The sequence below is a fragment of the Sabethes cyaneus genome, chromosome 2 (genome assembly GCF_943734655.1).
Source record: "Sabethes cyaneus chromosome 2, idSabCyanKW18_F2, whole genome shotgun sequence".
NCBI classification, from domain to species: Eukaryota; Metazoa; Arthropoda; class Insecta; order Diptera; family Culicidae; genus Sabethes; species Sabethes cyaneus.
The window spans coordinates 62,930,028-62,950,906 of record NC_071354.1 but is presented as its reverse complement, the minus strand read 5'-3'; the positions used below and the strand labels follow the sequence as shown (position 1 = coordinate 62,950,906).

Sequence of the window (20,879 nt, the reverse complement as noted above, 5' to 3'; positions counted from 1 at the left end):
CTGTCGTCCCCCATGCCTGAAGCCATGATGTTTTGTCCCAAAGTTACATCCAACGAGAACTTTTTCGGATTTTTGTTCATCTTACATTGAATTGTTTCGCTTAATTATGTGTTTCTTCGTGTAATTCGGTTAATTTCCTTCTTTCGTTGTGAATGTTTTTATCATCTCGAAATTTTTTATCAAGCTGCTGTCCTAATCTGATCAAGTACAAAATCTACCAACCCAGCTATTATAGTTTGCTAAGAAAACAACTTTATTTTGACGTGCGTTACTCTGGAAACTGTGTTGAATCTTCCAAACTATCTAGGCTTAAATCACTCCTTTGTATTGGAACAAAGCTGCTGACAAATTTATTTATTTGTCGTTTCCTAGAGTAACGCCTTTATGACAACTTTTATTTCCTCTAAAGTTTCAGTTACGTTTTGCTCTGTTATAACACAATGAAAAATTATAATTGACAAATAGCTAACCAACCACCGATCGCAGAGTCCATCGCCTCTTACACTTCATTAACGCTTTTGTACACGGTCAAGTAAGAAACCTTCCAGAAGATAACACCCCACCCAGCTCATCCATTTTTAGAGCATCCATGCCGACAGTTTCAGTTATAGGTTCCACCCTGCACACACAACTGTTCCCTACTGTTGTACTTCTCCAAACTAGCAACACGCGCGAGGAGGACCACATCCGCCATCATACATCCTACCAGTAGTAGAAATCCGACTGCCGCAGCAGCAGCTACCTCTACTACCGGGTCCACTATTGCTATCGCCTCTACTATTACTGCCACCAGCACCACCACCAATACTACCACCGCCTGTTTCTCAGAACGTCACCTGCTCGTCTAGGTGACGTACGCCACGCGGGCCCAGAGGATCAGAGAGTACTGTAACAATCTGTCTCTATTTTCTATCATTAACTATTCCATTCGAATTGCGTTTAATTTTTGATTTCCTGTAACCTAATGCGTTTAAATGCCGAATAAAACACCTGTTTCTACCTTATTCTTCTATTTTTCTTCGCACCAACAAATGCAAATTATAATTTTTCTTGTGTTGTACCCCTCTCCCCATAGTCTGTTTTGTTTCCGGTTCGGATTTGATTTGGTTATTACCTACATACCTTGTATGTACAGAGTGGTCTGCAACTTTCATCGTACTTTCGTTTCCGTTCTTTTGTTTTATACAGCGGGTTTTGTTTTTTTTTGTGTTCTAGCCTCCCCATACACTCTTGTTGTTGTTGCTGTTACTGTTACTGTTGTTTCCTTTCATTCAACGTACAACTGAACGACTAGAATAGCAAGTTTCGGTCAGTTTATGTAAACATCTTATCCGTTTGCGAATGGAATGCCATTTTAGTTTTGTTAGTAAATTTTGGTTGGAATGCAATTTTCTTATCAACTATTTACAGTCTTGCTGTTTGCTCGTATGGTTGTCTCCCCGTAGGATAGAAATTTATACGGGAATCTTGTGATATATGATTATATGATAGGATTAGTTGCCGCTAACGAGAACAATCTGATGGCGCCTTGTTTCAGCAGAAAACAAATTAGGTCACACGTACGCAAAATGTGGCGCATTCGAAAATGCTGCATGTTGCAATACAATTGTGTCGAACAAAACGTTTAATTATAATTTGATTTAAATTTCAAAGCGAATTTATGTGGTTTAACGTACATTCATAATTTATATTGTGTGAACCAAACATTCACTTCGATAGTAATCGAAGCACCAATTGAGTTATTTGGTAAAACTGGGCCTTTCTATTTTGGCAACAACGACATCAGCGCTGCCTAAATGAGATATTATAAATTCTAGATTAAATTTTTCATGGAGTTATTTGCGATATTGTCGTACCTTCCAGCTATTAATTATGAATGGAATGTTTTACGCACACGAACGGATCGTGAAACAATTTGAAAGTTCAGATTTCGATGACTGTAATGCATCATTTAAATTTTCAAATATTTAAATGTTTATAGTGAATTGAAAACCATTTTTTGTAAAGATAGAAGATATAATTTAGGAAAAATCCGAAACAGAATATGATAGAATCTGGTGTTGCTAAACACACCTTATTGAGAGCCAACTTAGGTTAATCTGATAAATTCAGTTATTAAGCGTTCGAGAACGGGAAACAAAGAATTGATTTGTTTCAGCAGCAATTAAAATATAGTTGTGGTGCAATGATTCTGTCCTCAGAAAGATTTGAACATATGTATTGCATATCATCATGACGAACAACTACCGCAGACGAAATTAGGCTGTTCAAACCATCGAATTTACTTTTACAAAAGATAAATTGACATCCTGCACAACTCTTTTTTGATCAACAGTGTTTATTAGACAAGGCTCGATGCAACTACCACCAACACATCTGTTAGGTATTGGGAAATGACAAACCAATTTTTAAACCGACAAGTTTTCGAAGTACAATAAATTTTGACAATTTGTCAGATTGCCATTTCTTACTAATGGTTGAATCAGTTGTTAAATATAGACGTTCTCTGAAAATCCGATGTTTAATCGACTACACCAAATGTTGAACTGCTTAAGAAAAATATAACTTATACCTTGAGTACATTCTTTTTTCTAAAAAGCAGCAACACTCTCAGTTCATCTGTAATTTGCAATTTGTAACAATTAGTTTACACTGTGGCAGTACGAAATTTACCGGGTCGCCAAGTTTTGAACCGTGTTCGATATTTTTGCAATGGCTTTATCTCAATCAGCCATAAAACGCTAATAAAACTAATATTTTTTGCAAAGACAAAGAAGATTTTTTTAAGAATGCGATAAGTTCATCAATATTTATCGAATTCCTGAAAAAAATAAGTTGCGCTTGAATAAAAATTGTTTGAATTACTTAACGTAAGGTAAGCGTTTTACAAGAGAGCCATAAATTTGTCTAGCATACACAAAAAACATCACCGAAGCGTCTAGTGCTATCTGGTTAGAATTCGTACTTGTGACACTGCGTTACTATCCTGTACATCTTCGTTGTTCTATGAGTTCGTTGATAGTTTAAACGAAGCTCAAAATATTGGACAGAAAGTAAAGTAAAGCCTTGGGTATAAACATATTTAAGACTTGACCCTTCTTTATCGGTATACTTTGCAGCCGATATTTGACAGATTTTTGTTCGTTTTCGTTTTCTTTTAAAAAATCCACATTTGTTCAATTTTCTCCAGGTTGTGGTCTATTTTGACAGATTAATTGTTTACTCTAGAATGTTCTTTCTCATGAGTATAATTTCTTTTTAATAGGAAGAATCTATGGTTTTACGGGAGTTTTATGGCAGCATTATTAACATAAATGCATCTTGCATAAGATAAGTAAGTAAGCATCTTGCAGAAGAATGGCATGATATATTTTTGTCAAAGCTATTGTCAAGTTTTAAGAAAGCCATAAAACGTTTTAAGCAGGAATCAAGTACCACTTTAAAACCACTGGTAAGATGAATTACACTTATTTATTTGTAATACAGTTTTAACCGCCCAGTTAGCTTCGAGGTACGCTACCGGTTTAGCAAGCCAGAAATCGTATATTCGAATCTCGACTGGATAGTGCTGCTAAAGTCAGTAGGATTGTGTCCAATAACCCCGTAATTGGCATGCACTCTAGTAACCGGCCGCCGTAGTAAAAGTCTCTCGATAAAGGTGGATGATGTCCACAAAAAGACGGTTAGATATGGGTTAAAACCACTCAAAAACAAAGTCGGTTATATCCAAGACTTTGCTTTTGGATAATGCAGTTTTATGGGAGTTTCTTCAATGATACTTCAGAACTGTTAATCAAATGGGACAAAATTCATTAGAGGATTTTCAAGGTCAAGGCTAAAAACACCAGGTTTGGTCTATTTCATAGGAACAGAGCCTTTCTCCGTAAACCTGCGCTGAGAATCGCGGCTAACACGCTGACAGACGAACAGCGTCACGCGCAGTACCTTGTAAGTCGCAAGGGCCTGCACAGCGCCCGCCAGTAAAAACAGGGTCAGATTAAACTTCTCGGTCGGTGGTTTCTATAGTAGACGAAGGAAGAGGCACAATTTGTGTCTAATAACCCAACCCATGTTGCTAGTTTAATAAGGGGGTTGCGTAGTCTCCTTTTGTCCAGCGCTTCTATGGTTCAAAGGTACAAGTTCACTGATAATAAAACTTGGTTTATAATATGAAAACGAACGTTTGCTTTACGAATTCTTTCGTTGTCGTACATATGTACAAAGCTATATTCGTCCGAATTATTGCATTTTACAAAATGATTCGTAGATTTTACGAATGCACGATAAAGCTCACGATAAAAACAACACTAGATTTCACTATTTTCCAATAGGTGTCTGATTATACTTTTCGCTCCTTGACAGCTACCGCCATAATTTAATTAAGCTTTTCGCTACAAAGCTATAGAGCATACAGCTTGCTCTGGTAAAAAGCTAAACCAGTCCGCAAGCTTTGATAACTTGAAAGTACGTCCTTGAGCAGAAAAGCCACCCTGATCGATTTGGTATTTATTAGCGACCATAATAAAATATCCTATAGAATCTATATATATATAAAAATGGATTTCTGTCTGTCCGTCGGTATGTTCCTTAAAGAATCAAAAACTACTAAACGGATCGGCATGAACATTTGCATGCAGGGGTTTTTGGGGCCAGGGAAGGTTCTTATGATAGTATGAGACCCCTCTCCCCTAAGAGGAGGGGCTCCAATACAAATAAAACACAAATTTCTGCATAACTAGAGAACTAATCAAGCAATTGGAACCAGATTTGGCATGTGCGTGTTTTTGGTGGCAAGAATTTTGTGTGTTTTGTGGTGAATTGAGACCCCTCCCCTCTTTAGGAAGGGAATTATGATCCCTCTCCCCTTTAGGAGAAGGGGCTCCCATACAAATGGAATACAAATTTCCTCCTAAAACTCGAGAAATAATCAAGCAAATGGAAGCAAATTTGGTATGTGGGGGTTTTACGAGGCACAAATTTTTTCTATGGTGAATTAGGACCCCTCCCCCCTTTTGGAGGGGGGCTCCCATACAAATGAAATACAAATTTCCTCATAACTCGAGAAGTAATCAAGCAAATGGAAGCAAATTCAGTATGTGGGGGTCTCAGGTGGCAGAATTTTTTTTATGGTGAATTAGAACTCCTCCCCCCTTTAGGAGAAGGGCTCTCATACAAATGACATACAAATTTCCACATAACTCGAGAACTAATCCAGCAAATGGAACCTAATTTGGCATGTGGGGGTTTTAGGAGGCAGAATTTTTTTATGGTGTACTAAGACTCCCCCCTCCTCTAAGAGGGGGTGGCTCCCATACAAATGAAATACAAATTTCCTCATATTGACATTAGTCAATAACATAACCACCAAAAACTATCTATAGTAGCACTAGATGATTCAGAGCGAGACGGGCGCAGGCCGCGGGTGTTGCCAGCGACCCGCCGTCGGAAGCGCTGGTCACTGTTGGGGGGGCAGCCACCCCTCGGAAATCACCACTGTCTAGGTTTATTTGTTTACCTAGGTATACTGAGGAATGAGCTCTATTACTTTGCTTCATTTGGGTCCGAACGAGCGACAGCGAGTAAGAAGAGGATCACCCTGTGAAATGGCACATTCCGCAAAAAGGTTTTCCGTGAAATGGTCCATTTCGCGTAAGGTTTTTCACGAAATGGTATTCGGTGAAATATTATACAATCACGGCAAATATTGCAATCAGCTTTTTTTTATCTGGCTAAGCAATAGGGGAGTTGTTTTCTACTTCACTGTGCGGAAAATTGCAATTTTGAATATTGAACTACCTCAGATTGAACTCCTCAGAAACTTACAAAACTCGAGATTGTGACAAAGGTCATCTGAGATTCATGATTTATGTACAACACAGTATAATTGGTGGCAATACGAAGTTTGTCGGGTCAGCTAGTAATTAACATATTTTCAGCAGCCTCCGTTGGTTTGCAGCATATGCGCATTAAATTTGATTTGATTTGATATAATAGGTGGATAAAATCAACGCGCCTTAGAAATTTTTCAGAAACTGGTTGTTTTAACAAAATAAATATAGTCAGTTAGTCATTCTAAATTTCTAGCAAAATCATTTTAGTTGCTTTCTGTGACAAGAAAAACGATTTATATTATGGCAATATTATAGCAGCAATTAATCTGATTGATCAGGGTTTTACCATTTTAATAGCTCTAGAAAACCAGAAGATTTCTTGACAAGCAATCGTAATATGATTAATTTAGATTGGTGCGCCATTTTGCATTGCTATGTCACACGTATGGTCAGTTTGTAAGAGCCGTCGTGCAGCCAACTAGTTTTATCCTGTTGATATAAGTAACCACAATGAATTTTCTTTATTAATAGTTTTGTTAGGGTTTTATAGCTAGTTATAGGTGTGTTTTGACACGTATCCTGCGTTATACCATAATAAAACCTTATAATATTGGAGAATATCATATTTATGACTGCCCATATGCAATTAGCTACCATTTCGAAAGCAGTCGTTATAGCGTTGTTCGCCATTTTTTCAAGACAAGACGAATTATCCAAGAGCGCGATAAGTTTATCTCTACTTATTAGATTCTTGAAGAAGTTACGAAAAAGTGCATTGTCAAGTTTTAAGGAAGCTGTAATACGTCATTTTTAAACTTAAATAAAGCATCTTTAAAAACCGCTTTTATGGGTGTTTCTTCAAGTCTTTTTCAATCATACTTCTGAATTTATTTTAATCAAATAAGACAACCTTCACTTGAGACAAACTGTGATAGACTCTGCAATGCTCTGATACAATTACTATTGGAAATGAACCAACCAATTTGCTATTGGAATGTTACTTGGGATAGGTTGGGCTTCTTTTGTGGATATTGAATATTGAAGTGCGTAACGTTGCATTTATAGCCAATACTATTTCAAATGATCAAACACTGTATTGTTATGCGTCTTAGAAATCAATATGATTATGAACCAGCACTAATGAATGCTGTAACCAGCAGCCAAAATACGTATTTGCTACGTATTTTTGTGCAAATGAAATAATTTGTTCCACGAACTATTTTTAAAGTGAATATTTTGTGTACGAACCACTCACGCGTGAATATTTTTAGTCTGAAAAAATTTTTTAGCTCAGTTATTTCGTTTATTCAAATTGGTTTCGTCTGATATGCAATTGTTTGCAAACACCCTAATTAATCGACTTGTTAAGATGGCGGATGAAATGCAATTCGTCTTCATATCTTTTTATTAGTGAGAATTGTTAAATATTTTAACAGTAAGAGAGGGAACTTGAGAAGTGAGATTTTCAAACCTATTGTTCATAGAAATATTGCGCATATCTGCTATTATTCTTCGGTAACATTTTAAATAATTTTACATTTTCCAACCATTGTCAAACAAATTAGCGAATGATATTCCCATTGCTTAGAAAATAATGGTATTTTGTGTGGTCATTAATCATATATACTATTACGCGTAGACAGAAATTAATATGATTATTTTGTATCTCTAAAACAAATTGATTAGTAGCTCAATTCAGATTATCTAATTACATTTCACTTTCTTGTCCCTCTGCGTTGATTGTTCTCGTTATCGACAGCTCCGAAATGACACGGCAAGCAAGTCCCCTCAGATTACTAACCAACAAAAAAAAATTAATCCCATTATCGTCAAAAAGTTTCTCCAACATTCATCTCAGTATATATTATATATAAACGTAACGTAACGGTTGTTCGTTGTTTCATGTTCTCCGTTACGCGTTGTTGTATCATCCGATCCGAACAAATGAAATAATTCTAAAATGTTTGTTTTTGTTCTCTCTCTCTTTTTCACATTTCTTATTTTTCGCCACCACCAAAAACCACCAACCACCACTCATCAATCAATCAATCATCGACCAACAACAACAACCACCATCGATCGATCGAACGAACAAACTTCCTCCTCGGTGCCAAAAAAAAATTTGTTCGACCGGCTGAGTAGAAGCGCTAGTTGCGATGGGCTACAATAGGCAAGACATAGAAGAATCATTGACATTCACACGATACGATGATGTTTTTGCAACTTACCTACTTCTCGGCAGAAAGAGCACGGACGTAAGTTTTTACACCACCCCCCAAACTTTAGAGTGTCATATATTATCAGTGTTTCTTTTTTAGTATTGTAGTTCTTTTTATATTTATAATTAGTTTTAATGAACAGGTATTTTATTTTTTAGTTCTAATTTCAAAAAGATAGGCCGCACATTAAGTGGTGCAGTACAAAGTTCGCGTAAGATGTATCTTCCCAAACATAGACATTCCTGTAGTGATCATCGTAAATGTTTTGTTAAATTATTTTGTTTTTTTTTCTAAATTTTATTTAGAGTAGTATCATTGCTTTAAAATGCTAACACGCACAAACTCGTAGAGTGATCGTAGATCTTGAAATTAGAACTAAAAGCTGTTGAACGATTTTAAATATACTAAATTTGATCGTAATTGTATGCATAACCTATAATTTAGAGCAAGTTTCTTGCGTTTTTTAGAGTAGTTTAGATTTAATGCAAACGCAAACACAGAATTAAATACGATTAAGCACTATCACCCATGTGAGCAACGCTTCAGGTGAATTACAGGCATCTAGAACCAGCCAGCTTGTCACCGTCAAGTGCAAATCTAGGTTTATCTAATCAAGCAAAAGTTCACAAAAGAGAAAACTTTTGTGTGCCAACCACGTAGCTAAATCCGTTGCTACCCTCAATTGAATGATAGTTCACTGCGAGCACGGTCCAGTGGGCTCCGCATTCTAATAAATTCAAATCAAGCTGCTTTGTGTTGTCTGAGGTAATAAACAGCTTGATTTCTCGTGTACCGCGGCACGTCACGTGGCCTTGCCGGTGGCAGTTTGTGTGGCATTATGAAAAAAATTCTCTCGAATATTGTTGCCCAAATTTCGTAGTTCATAATAAAGCGAAAAATCGTTCAACAGTAATAGAATCCAAAAATAATATTTAGTTTTACAGCTTTAAAGCTTTGGTTTCTTGACCCAAAGAGCAGATTCAAGCTCCTGCTAAACCTCAACCACTAATCCGCATTTTGTATTCCATATACTTTCATTCAACCAACGCAGCCCGAGTCCGACGGCTCCCGGTCCGGATCGTCACTGTCGCTACGTAATATAGCCGGCAACGAGGGTGCCGCCGCTGGAAACTCCCAAGTGCAAAGCCCCACGCATCGAGGAGTGCACCGAAGTATATCGGCGTCTAGTACAAAACCGAGTAGACGGGCCTCGAGTGGCGGGGAAACCTTACGTAAGTAATGCAAGCAGCGTTTGCCTGTTGCACTGTCACGGCTGCGGCCCTGTAGCTAACACCGAACCCTTTACTAAAAACCTTGACGAAAAATTCAATTGGAACACCTATCCATGCTGTACAAATATAGTGCAAGCAGGCGGTAGAAGGTTTTGACGACCCGAATAAGTGGGTGCAAAACCTTGCCACACGTGTGCGTTTTCGCATAATGCTTTGTCCTCGTCCCGACTAACCGTTTCCCGTATCGCCCTGATCCTATCATAAAAAGAAACGAATCGAAATTACCCGTAGTGAACCATTTACTAACCCCTTCTCCCAAACGCTACCCCGGGCTCGATGTTCTATTCGGGAAAAATTTAGAAATTTTCCAACGCTTCATTGCAGGTGTCGGTCCGGCAGCGGCCGTTGCTGCCGCCACAGCTGCAGCCGGTGGCGGTGGCGTTGGGGGCGCTGGCAACAATGCCACCGGAACGACGACCGCCAACAATGCGGTCGGCACCGGAACCGGTGCCGTTGCGGTCAACAGCACCACCAGCAGTAACAATCACAGCTCGGGAGCCAGCAGTGGCACCTCGGAACGGACATCAGTGTAAGTACTATGCTAGTAGCTAAGCGTGTTTGGTTGTTTTGTTTCAAATATGTGATGATTTATCATGCGCTGTGGTTGTTTCTAACGCATGATGCAATTTTATCGTAAATTTACTCCTTGTCGGATGAATCGTATATTTTTAAAAGGAATTATTCAAATTTATAATTTTCAAGCTTCCTGTTATTATTCAATATGGGTTAAAATTTAAAAATTGGTTGTACAATTCAGTTTATGATCAACATAATTATCTATACCTATAAAAATAGATTTCTGTCTGTCGGTATGTACCTGATAGAATCGAAAACTACTGAACCGATCGACGTGAAAATTTGCATGCAGGGGTTTTTGGGGACGGGGAAGGTTCTTATGATAGTTAGAGATCACTCTTCCTTCTAAGAGGGGGGGCTCCCATACAAATGAAACACAAATTTCTGCATAACTAGAGAAACAATCAAGCAATTGGAACCAAATTTGGCACGTGGGTGTTTTTGGAGGCAAGAGTTTTTTCTATGGTGAATTGAGATCCCTCCCCTTTTTAGAAACGGAATTATAACCCTTCTCCCCTTTAAGAGGGGGGGATTCCATACATATGAAAAACAAATTTCCTCTTATCTCGAGAATTAGTCAAGCAAATGGATCTAAATTTAGCCTGTGAGGCTTTAAAGCGGCAGAAATTTTTTCTATGGTGAATTTTGACCCCTCTGGTCATACTACTATGGGGGGCTCCCATACAAATGAAATACAAATTTCCTCATAACTCGAAAACTAATCAAGTAAACGAAACCAAATTTGTTATGTGGGGATTTTCGGAGGCAAGAATTTTTTCTATGATGATTTAGGACCCCTCCCCCTTTCAAGAGAGAGACTCCCATACAAATAAAATACAAATTTCCTCATAACTCGAGAACTGATCAAGCAAATGGAACCAAATTTGGCATGTGGGGGTTCTAGAAGGCAGAATTTTTTCTATGGTGAATTTTGACCCCTCCCCCTTTCATGATGGGAGACTTCCATATAACTGAAATGCTGAAATGAAAAAGTTTCCTCATAGCTCGAGAACTAATCAAGTAAATGGAACCAAATTTGGCATGTGGGGGATTTTGGAGTCTTGAATTTATTTTATGATGGTTAGAGACCTCTCACCCCTGTGGCGATTTAAATGTTCATTGGCTTGCATTTGAATAGCCAAAATGAATCATCTAAGGTTGAACTCCTCAGAAACTTGCAAAACTCGAGATTGTGACAAAAAACATCCGAGATTCATGATTTATGAACAACACAGTTTAATTTGTGACAATACGAAGTTTGTCGGGTCAGTTGGTGAAATATAATATTAAAAATATTATTACGTTAACAATTTGGTGAATTGGCATTAAATTTAAAAATAAAATATTCAGTTATGCTACCACTTCGTTTGCTGCAAAACCCCAATTCGCCTTACAATGCTTCGGCCAAAACAGCACGGAGCAATCGTGTTGCTCCAGGAAAAACAGCATACGTTTTTCCAGACATTCGTTCATGTAAATTTTCTAGTTGGCCCGGCTGCTATAAAAATGTCGCTTTTTAAGCCATATATACAGATAGCCTAATAAATCAGATATTTCTTAGCAACAGTTCGACAATTTCATATGCTTGAAAATGGCTGTTACTTTTCCCCTTCTGGTTACCGTATAAAACTATTTCCATCTCAAATTACTATCTCAAGAAAACATCGAAACAGCGAGTTCTTGCAACATTAGAAAACCAACAAATCAGGCCTCAATTCGAAATCAGGCATTAGGTTGCCCAGATTTATGGAAAACCGGATTAAAGACGATGAATGATCGGATATTTTGAAGCAACTTAACTGTCACTCTTTTATTCCCAATTGTTGAGTTACAACATTGCTATATATGCCGTACTTCGAATTAGTTCACTAACATATATTATTATATAAATTTTATATCACCTTCAAGTGTGGAAACATGATCATCCTAATGATATGAAAGACAATCATCATTATAAAGTTACGCAGCTTCACGCTACGATAAAACTCATGTAGATTTGTTTCGGATGGGTCCATAAAGGGTTAAAAATGAAACATTCATTTGGATTTGACATTCATTTAAAACATTCATGAGCCAAAAAATATTTTGGGGCTGAATAATCGGTAAAAAGTTGTTATAATCGGAAGAATTCTGTTAAGCAAACTATACAGCATGTAATTTGTTCTAAAACGATATAAAAAATTTCTGAACTATTTTGTATTCTATCTGTAACTCGGACACTTGCATCAAAATCAAATGGAAATGCCCAAATTATTACCGTTAAACGGGGTAACATTGATCAGTTACATAGTAAGATAAATAGATAAGTGAAATAAACTACTCCTGCCAATTTTCCTGAACTGATCACTGCTAGCCCGATGATCAATATTACCCCATTTTACGGTATCGCAATCCATAATTGTTCGCGACTGTAATAAGTCGTCCATAGTCTAGCAAGACTGTTCTATATTAAGGTTCATGTCATTTTTAAGGTTCTTCTTTACACTAGTTGATGGCAAAATTCGTTTGTTAACAAGACAAACAAGCGGTTCTATAACGCTTCCTTGCGGTAGTCCCTAAGTGATATCCAAAATTGTTGAAAATTAAGAAGTAATTCGAAGAAATGCTTTCCAACGGAGTTTCTTTCGGCTTTGCTGTCGTAAAATGTGTTTTTTTCTCTTCTACCGACGCACAATCGCGCTCGTAATCCCAATAATTAGAAGCCGCTAGTTTGGAATCTTACAGGATATCTTTTCCTATGTAAAAAATGCAAAGATGGTGATATTCCCATCTTGTGCAGACTTCGGAAAGTGGTCCATTTTGTTCACTATTATCCTCAAAAATTTCTTTGCCGCCCATGAAATGAACTCAAACAAATAGCCTCCAAATGTTGTCAAAATATCAGAAGAATCAGATCCCATCCATTCCATACTGTGCGAAATGCAAGAATAGTCCATTTTTCCCAATTCACCCCTAGATATCATAGTAAAACTTAACTAAAATGATCAAAACTAACTCATAGGCCGGGTTTTCAGAAAAAATGTATATTTTAATATATAGTATAACTTTGAACAACAGTTGAAAGCATTAACAAAATTGGATCTAAAGTTATAGAGCAGAATTGATTTTTAGATGTCATTTTAAAAAAAATATTATAACTCGCAACTAATAGAAGATATATAGTTACTATATTCAGCAAAGTTGCACATTTTAGTGTGTTCTACAATTTTTCTGAAGAAAAAAAAATTTTTTTGGACGTATTCAAAAAACAAAAGCTTGTATCACCCTGATAGGCGAATTTATGATCAACCTACTAGTTTAAAAACATATACCAGTTTAAAAAGTATGTACCAGTAATAGTGGAAACTCGAAACATTTCATAATTTTGGCGGATTTGAGAATGATTTCGATAGAATATCAATTTTCTGTTATTAATTATGTGTTTGTCGATAGTTTTATCTAAGGTGTACATAGTTGAAATTAAGGATGTTGGTGCAAAAACTACAAATTTCTTTTGAGTATACCAATATGGTGCAATTACTTAAGAAATTCGTAACAAACCATAGCATTTTAACAAGCCTGCGTTGTTATCCATCGGCTGCCATGCTCACTGCAAGCGTTACTAAGGGCGGTAAATAAAATTCCACTATTATAGGCAAATTTTCCACTATTAGAGGAACATTACCACTACTTTAGGAGCACAGACTAATGCCAAGAAAAGCAATATTTTAGATATATTAACCAACAAAATGGTACAATTTTGATATGTATTTAAAACCAGCATTGTGGTGCACCATATTATCATAGAGTTCAATTGGAAACTGGTAAATTGTGCATCCTAATTGTCTTTAAATACTATCCCCTGGCATAATCCCTCCATTACTGGAGCATCTATCCTATATAGACAACGTCGATGGTTGCTAACCAATCGCTCCGTGCACTTCTGTTCTACAAACTGTGAAAACTAGATCACCTATTTTAACTCACCTTGCTAAATTTGGGAGCGAATTGGGTAAAATGGACTATTCTTGCATTTCGCACAGTATGGAATGGATGGGATTTGATTCTTCTGATGTTTTGACATTTGAAAGCTATTTAAGTTCATTTCACGGCGGTAAATAAGCTTTTATACTGTTTAATTAACTTTTACCATGATACCATGAGGATAATAGGGCAAAATGAACCTCTTCCCAAGGTCTGCACAAGATGGGGTTATCACCAATTGATTCCTTGCATTTTTAACATAGGAATATGTATCTTGTGAGATTCCAAACTAGCGACTTCTAATTATTGAGACTACAAGCTTGTTTTCGCCCGTTATGCAATGTTTCGAATAATAAGAATTCTTTATCGAGGCTCTCAAACAAATGATATTAACTTTAAATTTGTTTGCTTTTAAATTTGGTCGTACAATATTGAATACAAATTTTTACCGCGAATGTACCATTTCTTTCTCCACTGGCTCATCTTTTAGTACACTGACTTTTTGTCATCTTTTGGTCACTATTACATATAAGCCTAAAAATATTCAAAAAACAAAATACTAGCAAAACGAAAAAAACATACAAATTATTGCAAAATATTCTTCAAACTATAAACGAACTCGTAGCACTTTTTAAATACGGCTTAGTGGTGTAATTGGTTAAACAACACGCTCAACTAAAGATTGGGAGCTGTGAGCAGGGCTTCGACCGATCCTTTTTTTTCTACCGCAGTCACACCAACGCGCATTCAAGTTCACACCGTCCGTTTAGAGGTGGAATACGAACGCTATGCATAACACAACTGGCAGTTTGCTCAGTCAAACGCCGAATGCACGCAACAGTATGAATGTGTTCTAATGCTTTTTGACATTTTCGTTTCGATCAAGTTGCCTTTACCGTTTGGAGCAGCGAATGACTGCAAAACAGTCAAATGACTGGCAATCACCACGCTAACGAAAAGCAACCGCACAATCGTATGATTCAATACTACAAAAAAACAACCACTACATGTGCATGGAAGAAGTCGGTCGGACTCCGTCCAATACAAACGAATATTTTGCTTGCGTCGGACCGACGTCCGGGTGACAAACTATTACTGTGAGCAGCCGATTTGGAGACAAAAAGAGAAACGAAAAAATACGTCACCGTATGCTTCCAGTCAGTTTGCAGTTTATATTCTCAAAGCGCAAAGCAAAACGGGAGATTGACTGTTTGCCTTAGCTGAGATGCCGCATGAATTGTAAGACGGCAGCAGCGCAAGCGGCATATTGACTGGATAAGAAAAACAGTCAAATGATCGTTCAAAAAGCGGAGTTTGAATGCGGAAAGTTCGCATTCACGGCAGTCACATTCAACTTGCGATCCCTTTTCAAGCCTTGGCTGTGAGTTCGACTCTCACCTTCGCTAAGTCTATATTTTTGGCCTAATATAAAGAATTTTCAGTTTGCCTGAATCTACATTCCTCGCATGAGGTATTTATTCTTCCCCAACTTTTTAAATACTAATGAAAAACAAAAGCATTGCTGTTAAAAGGCTTTACATGCAAACTTGAGCACAAATTTATTTATTGTATGCAAACCATTATGCTCAAGTTATATTTACTGGTAGCTGTCATCGATCATCCGACATTATTCGAAACATCGGTAGACAACAAAATAAACGTCATTTTCCGGCTAAATTTTACGATAGCAAAAGGAACTAAATTGAGTATATGTAATACCAATTGATTAAAAATTTAGTAAATGCTTTTCGATATACAGGTCGGACTCGATTTTCCGGGTGAAAAACAATTTTTTTTATAATGTTAATTTCGGTTTGAACGTAAACACATTTCAAAAAACCTACTAAAAAAAATTTTTTTTTTTCATCCGGATAATCGAGTTTGATTTAGGGAGGAACCTTCTTTGGAAGCGCAAAAATAAGCGCGAAATAAAGTACACTGAAGTCGCTTATTACGCGGTTTGTTTTTTACGCGACTATTTTTACGCAAATTTCGGAATTTACGCGGTTTTTTTTACGCGAATTTCGGAATTTACGCGGTTTTTTACGCGAATTTAGGAATTTACGAGGTTTTTTACGCGAATTCCGGAATTTACCCGGTTTTGATTTACGCGGGACGTATCCTTCGCGTAAAAAGCGACTTGAGTGAATATATTTTGAAGGTGATAAATTATTTATTTATAATTTTTGGCAACTAAAAAATCTTCTAGCATTGAAATTTTAGCAAAAGAAAAGCATAAATGCGCTAGAATTTTTTATTAAAATAACAGAATTCAATAAATAAGCGGTTCTAGAACACTTCCTTGTGGTACTTTTGATGAAATATCGAAAACAGTTAGAAAGCGACTCGAACAAGTTTCTGTTCTGTTCTGTTCATTAAGTGGCAAAGGAGTTTTTTGCATTCACTCACATCCCACAGCGCCTAGAAGTTGATTGAAAAACATTTAAAAATATTGTAACATGGATTCCCGCTTGTGGTTTTGTTCGAAATAAAAGATTCCAAAAGAGCGATTTTCTTATAAAATAGGATAGCTAAAAAAATCATTTCCTCTGAAATCTTTATGCTTTGTCATCATAAAACCGTGCTTTTTCAAAGCAAATTTAGGAAATATTACTAGGTTTGTTGAATCTCGTTGAAAACTGACCCTTTTGGCGACTGAAATGTCTACTGTTTCAAGGAATTGAGAGTGTAATTCTCATTTTTCAACCATTTTCAAGCACAAAAACTTCAATATTTGAAGACGTCGTGTTAGTAGCGACCTGTTTCAACGAGAATTATTCTTGATAAGGATGTGATAAATGTGTTTAAATTGGTTGGACTTTACTCTGATTGCAAAACTAGTTGTTGAATATGATCTTGAACCGCTTCCTTGTGGTACCCTCCTAGGGTAACATCGAGAGCTGAAAACACACAATAATCTTCAACCAAGGGACACTAACATAACACTACAATAAATTGTGCTAGAATATTAAAACTAGTTAAAGAAAGTATTGAAACCAAATAATTGTGCGTTTTTAAACCAAGGGTTTTACGAAAATTATGTGACACTGCTTTATAAATGACTTTTGATTCTTATTTAAAACTAATCGTATGATTTTTTATAACTAATTGGACACTTTTCCATCTATCTCTACCACCCACAGTAGCAGTAATTTCAAGCGACAGAACACTATAGACTCAGCAACGATCAAGGAGAACACGGCCCGGCTAGCTGCACAAAACCAGAGGCCAGCATCAAGCATAACCAAACCGATCACATCGGCGGATAATTGTAAGTAGTTCCGAAGTTACTCTTGTTTGTTTTACCAGCACAGACTTTCTAACTTCCTTCATCCTCATCATTCCCTCGTTCAGCATCGATCTCCAGCCCGGTCAAGCCACGTACCACCAACACCACCAGCGGCAAGTTCGATCCGAGCAACGGTGCCCGAACGGTTGGCCCCAGTGCTGGCCTGATGCCGAGACGGTCGACCACACTGTACGAGAAGACTTCGTCAACGGAAAAGACAAACTCCACCGCAGACTCAACGTAAGTAGCTCATCCCAACGACTCACTGATATTCCGCAATTCACATCGCAGATTAGATAGTTTCTCTAAATATACCGAAGTCACTCCTAGCGACCTGCCAACATAAATAGTACATAATAATTAGAGTAGGTTATCGCAAACCAACGATCATGTCACCCAAACTGATAAGAAAAGATTCAGACTCTATATCTCGTATCTCTACCATCATGGGTTTTTCAAAATCGTTTATTCGTCCTGTTTTTTTAAATCCTTGTTATTCGATTAATTTTTAAATTAATCTTGTAAGTAGAAGCATATTGTTTACAATTTAAATTTTTGAAATCTTGAACGATTAGCTTAGTGACGATTGATTCAATAAGTGTATTTTTTTCTTGTTGATTGCCCTTTTTCATGGCAGTTGAGCTGTACAAACATAGTTGTTCACTCCGTTTTACTATCGAATCCGTGTTAGGTTTTTTCGAACCTTTTTGAACTAATTCGTTGGAATTATCATACTTTTACTAGTACGCATTTCATTCCTTGGTTCGACTTTGCATTGACGAAAAGCACACAATGTATACTATTTAAGCATATTTCCAACCAATTTTCTCTTTTTTCTCTTCCCTTTTGATCTCTTTTTCTCTTTTGAAACCACCCCATAAACCGTACAACCATGTTCAAACGCACCACCTTCCCCCTCGATAAACGACGACACCGCACAAATTCACGAACTTTGTCACGGTTTGAAATAATAAAATCGAAACAAAACAAAAAAATCAATCATCATAATCACATAATCGGTACACACGAATCGTGTTACGCGCTAATAAAACACACAGCTTCATTGGTCCGATACCGGAATTTACCCGCGGCAGTTCGGCCGGTGCGACGACCGGTGGCAAAGGTCACGTGAAGAGTGCGTCCGTTTCGAGCCCGGGACCGTCGGCCGACAGCAATATCGGCAGCGCCGCCACAACCGATCCCCTCCGTCAAAGGTATTGCTTGTTAGGCCCCGCGAGAGTGCCCTAGAGTTCTTCTTACATACTACATCCTGAATTTCGTTCTTTTGTACAATCATGTTTATCTCTCTCTCTCTCTCCAGTTCTTAACTGTAAAATTATTATCATTCTTCTAGAGTTTCATTTGTATTGTGTTTTCTCTTTTACATTGGGTTCTTCTCCCTTTTTCGAACTTTGAGTTCTGTTGTAAATTTGGATTTACGAAATTTAATTTTCAAAACTTAGAATGACAGATTAGTATTTATCCTTTACACAAGAAGAGGATGCTGCGTAATTGAGTAGTGTTTTTTTATGTAGCAAATTTTCTGTTGTACATACTCTCCAACATGTTTTGTGCTTTCGCATAGAATTTAGACTACATATGTTTCTGTTCAAAAGTATTGGTTTTCTGTAATTAGAAGTGTGCCTCAAAAAATGAAAAACTTGAACTTTAAAATAGCGATTGAATCAACTATTCGTACTGTTCATAAAAATGTTTCTAGGTATAATGTATACGATCTTGTGTTTCATTAGAGAGTTAGCAGAAATGCCTATCATTCGATTTTCTGTTTTTCCAAAAACGTTCAAAATTTGATAAAAAGCTTATCATTGTCAATCGCTTGACCTCATTCTACTACAACTGGTTTCTAATGTACATTACATAGCCGTGCTTCGTATCATTTTGCAATAGAGTTTAAATATACTGTTTTTAGTTTTAACTTTTTGGACTCTTTTAGTCTTTTTCAAACTCATCAAAAAGTGCTTCGTATCATTTCGCCGTTTAGATTTTCGAACAATAATTTTTTCTTTAGTCAACTTTGGTAGCTCATTAGAAAAAGTTACGTTTCTATCTCATGCCGATTTTTTACTGCAGCAAGCAATGGTCTCATATTCAATCGTGTTAATCCCTAAATATGTTTTCTTCTCTTTCATTCTCTCTTCGATTTTTGGAATGAAATTTCGTTCATTCGTTCGCTGTGCACACTCGCTCTGTTTACACGTGTAACACTCGCGGCTAACGGGTGAAACATATGCGTGTGTGCGAAATGTGTCGGTTTTGTGATACGCACAAACGCATTCGCGCATTGCACCCGCTGTCCATTGTTGCAAAAACGAATATCGATTTCTCGATCGAACCCCGTACTCGAATGTACAACAAACCAAAAAACAATCGACCAACCAAATCGGTGAGTCAAACAACTGCCTTGCCTACATGGAGCGTCCAGTATTCTTTTTTTTTCGTTTTCGCTTTCCGTTCTCGTTAGGTTTTTCACTAACTCTATTTTCGCTAATGTTGTTCTGCCTGTTATGTTGTACAAATGTGATTGTAGTTGGTTTTTGTTTGAATTTTGAAACAATTTTTTTTATTTCGATAACATATTTTCCACTCTGATTGGCTTGATTGTGTGTAAGAGCCTTTTTCGGAATGCGGCATGTTTAGTCACCTTTTCGATGTTGTTCAAATATAATTCCTCGCCACAAAAACAAGTCGATTCGCGATTTAAAACATTTCGAATAGAATCGTAAATCATGGTGTATTTTCTGCTATCATCTAAACCGATGCTTTAATAATAGTTATTCACGCGCAGAAGCTTTCTAATCATTCGAAATGTTTTTATGCTGTGCATTACTCATATCTGCATGCAATTCAACTGAAGTCATTTCGGACACATTTTTCTGTTTCCACCAAAAGGCTATCATTAAACCGAAGCTGTTCATTATTTCATTCTCTGGGGATTGTTACCTTTTGTTTTAACACAAAAAAAAATCAAGGGATTGCTGGCGTCATTTCGTGGCACGAAGACCCGTCGGGCATTGAAAGCCTATACACTGTTCACGTTCGCTGCTTCTCCAAATAGCATAAATCAACTATTCAACGAGAGAACGTACTGAATAATAAAAAGCCTAGTTGCTAACGCGGTTTAGAAATAGCACTGAAAATTAACCTTTTCCATCGAGAATCGAGAACTTGTGGTTGGTTCAATGGTCAGAATTCTTAAAATAGAAAACAATAGCTGGTCGTTGGTAAAAGGACAATCGTCATTTTATTATTGGTTGAACGGAAAATCGATGCATGATTGCTGCCGGTAAAACAAATACTAAGTGGGAAAGTTAGCACAGAACTATGTACTATTCATGGCATGGAGGCGGCAAAGTTTTCGATTAGTTAGTAGCGTAGTGCTCAAACCTCGAAGAATTTAAATGTTTCTGGGGCATTCAACGGTGACCTAAAAAAGTTCAAACGTGTGTCGACCTTCTCGGATTTGTACCTAATTTTGTGTAAACATTCCAGGTCTGAAGCCGCTTAGGTCTTTCCTCGGTCAATGGGACTCGGATTTGAATTAACATTAGCCACATTGTTCATTTTAGTTCAAAAAGTAAAATTCCTGGTCTGGAGCTGATTGGACTTACCCCCGATAAATGGAATCACCCCCTTTTTTTTCAACAAACTCCGTTTTTAAATTCTCTTATCTTGTTTTCCGTATCGCAAA

General features: G+C 37.1%; 1 protein-coding gene across 8 annotated transcripts in view; it reads left to right on the top strand.

Annotated features, from left to right (window-relative positions):
• The window catches only part of LOC128734359 (serine/threonine-protein kinase MARK2-like), a 144,645-nt gene that overhangs the window by 86,913 nt on the left and 36,853 nt on the right, over positions 1-20,879 (top strand). For all 8 annotated transcript variants that reach the window (XM_053828523.1, XM_053828522.1, XM_053828521.1 and 5 more), the window contains exons 7-11: positions 7,974-8,086; positions 9,102-9,282; positions 9,667-9,871; positions 17,025-17,152; positions 17,236-17,410. In XM_053828523.1, coding sequence (XP_053684498.1) covers positions 7,974-8,086; positions 9,102-9,282; positions 9,667-9,871; positions 17,025-17,152; positions 17,236-17,410 — 802 coding nt within the window. The remainder of the gene's footprint in view (positions 1-7,973; positions 8,087-9,101; positions 9,283-9,666; positions 9,872-17,024; positions 17,153-17,235; positions 17,411-20,879) is intronic.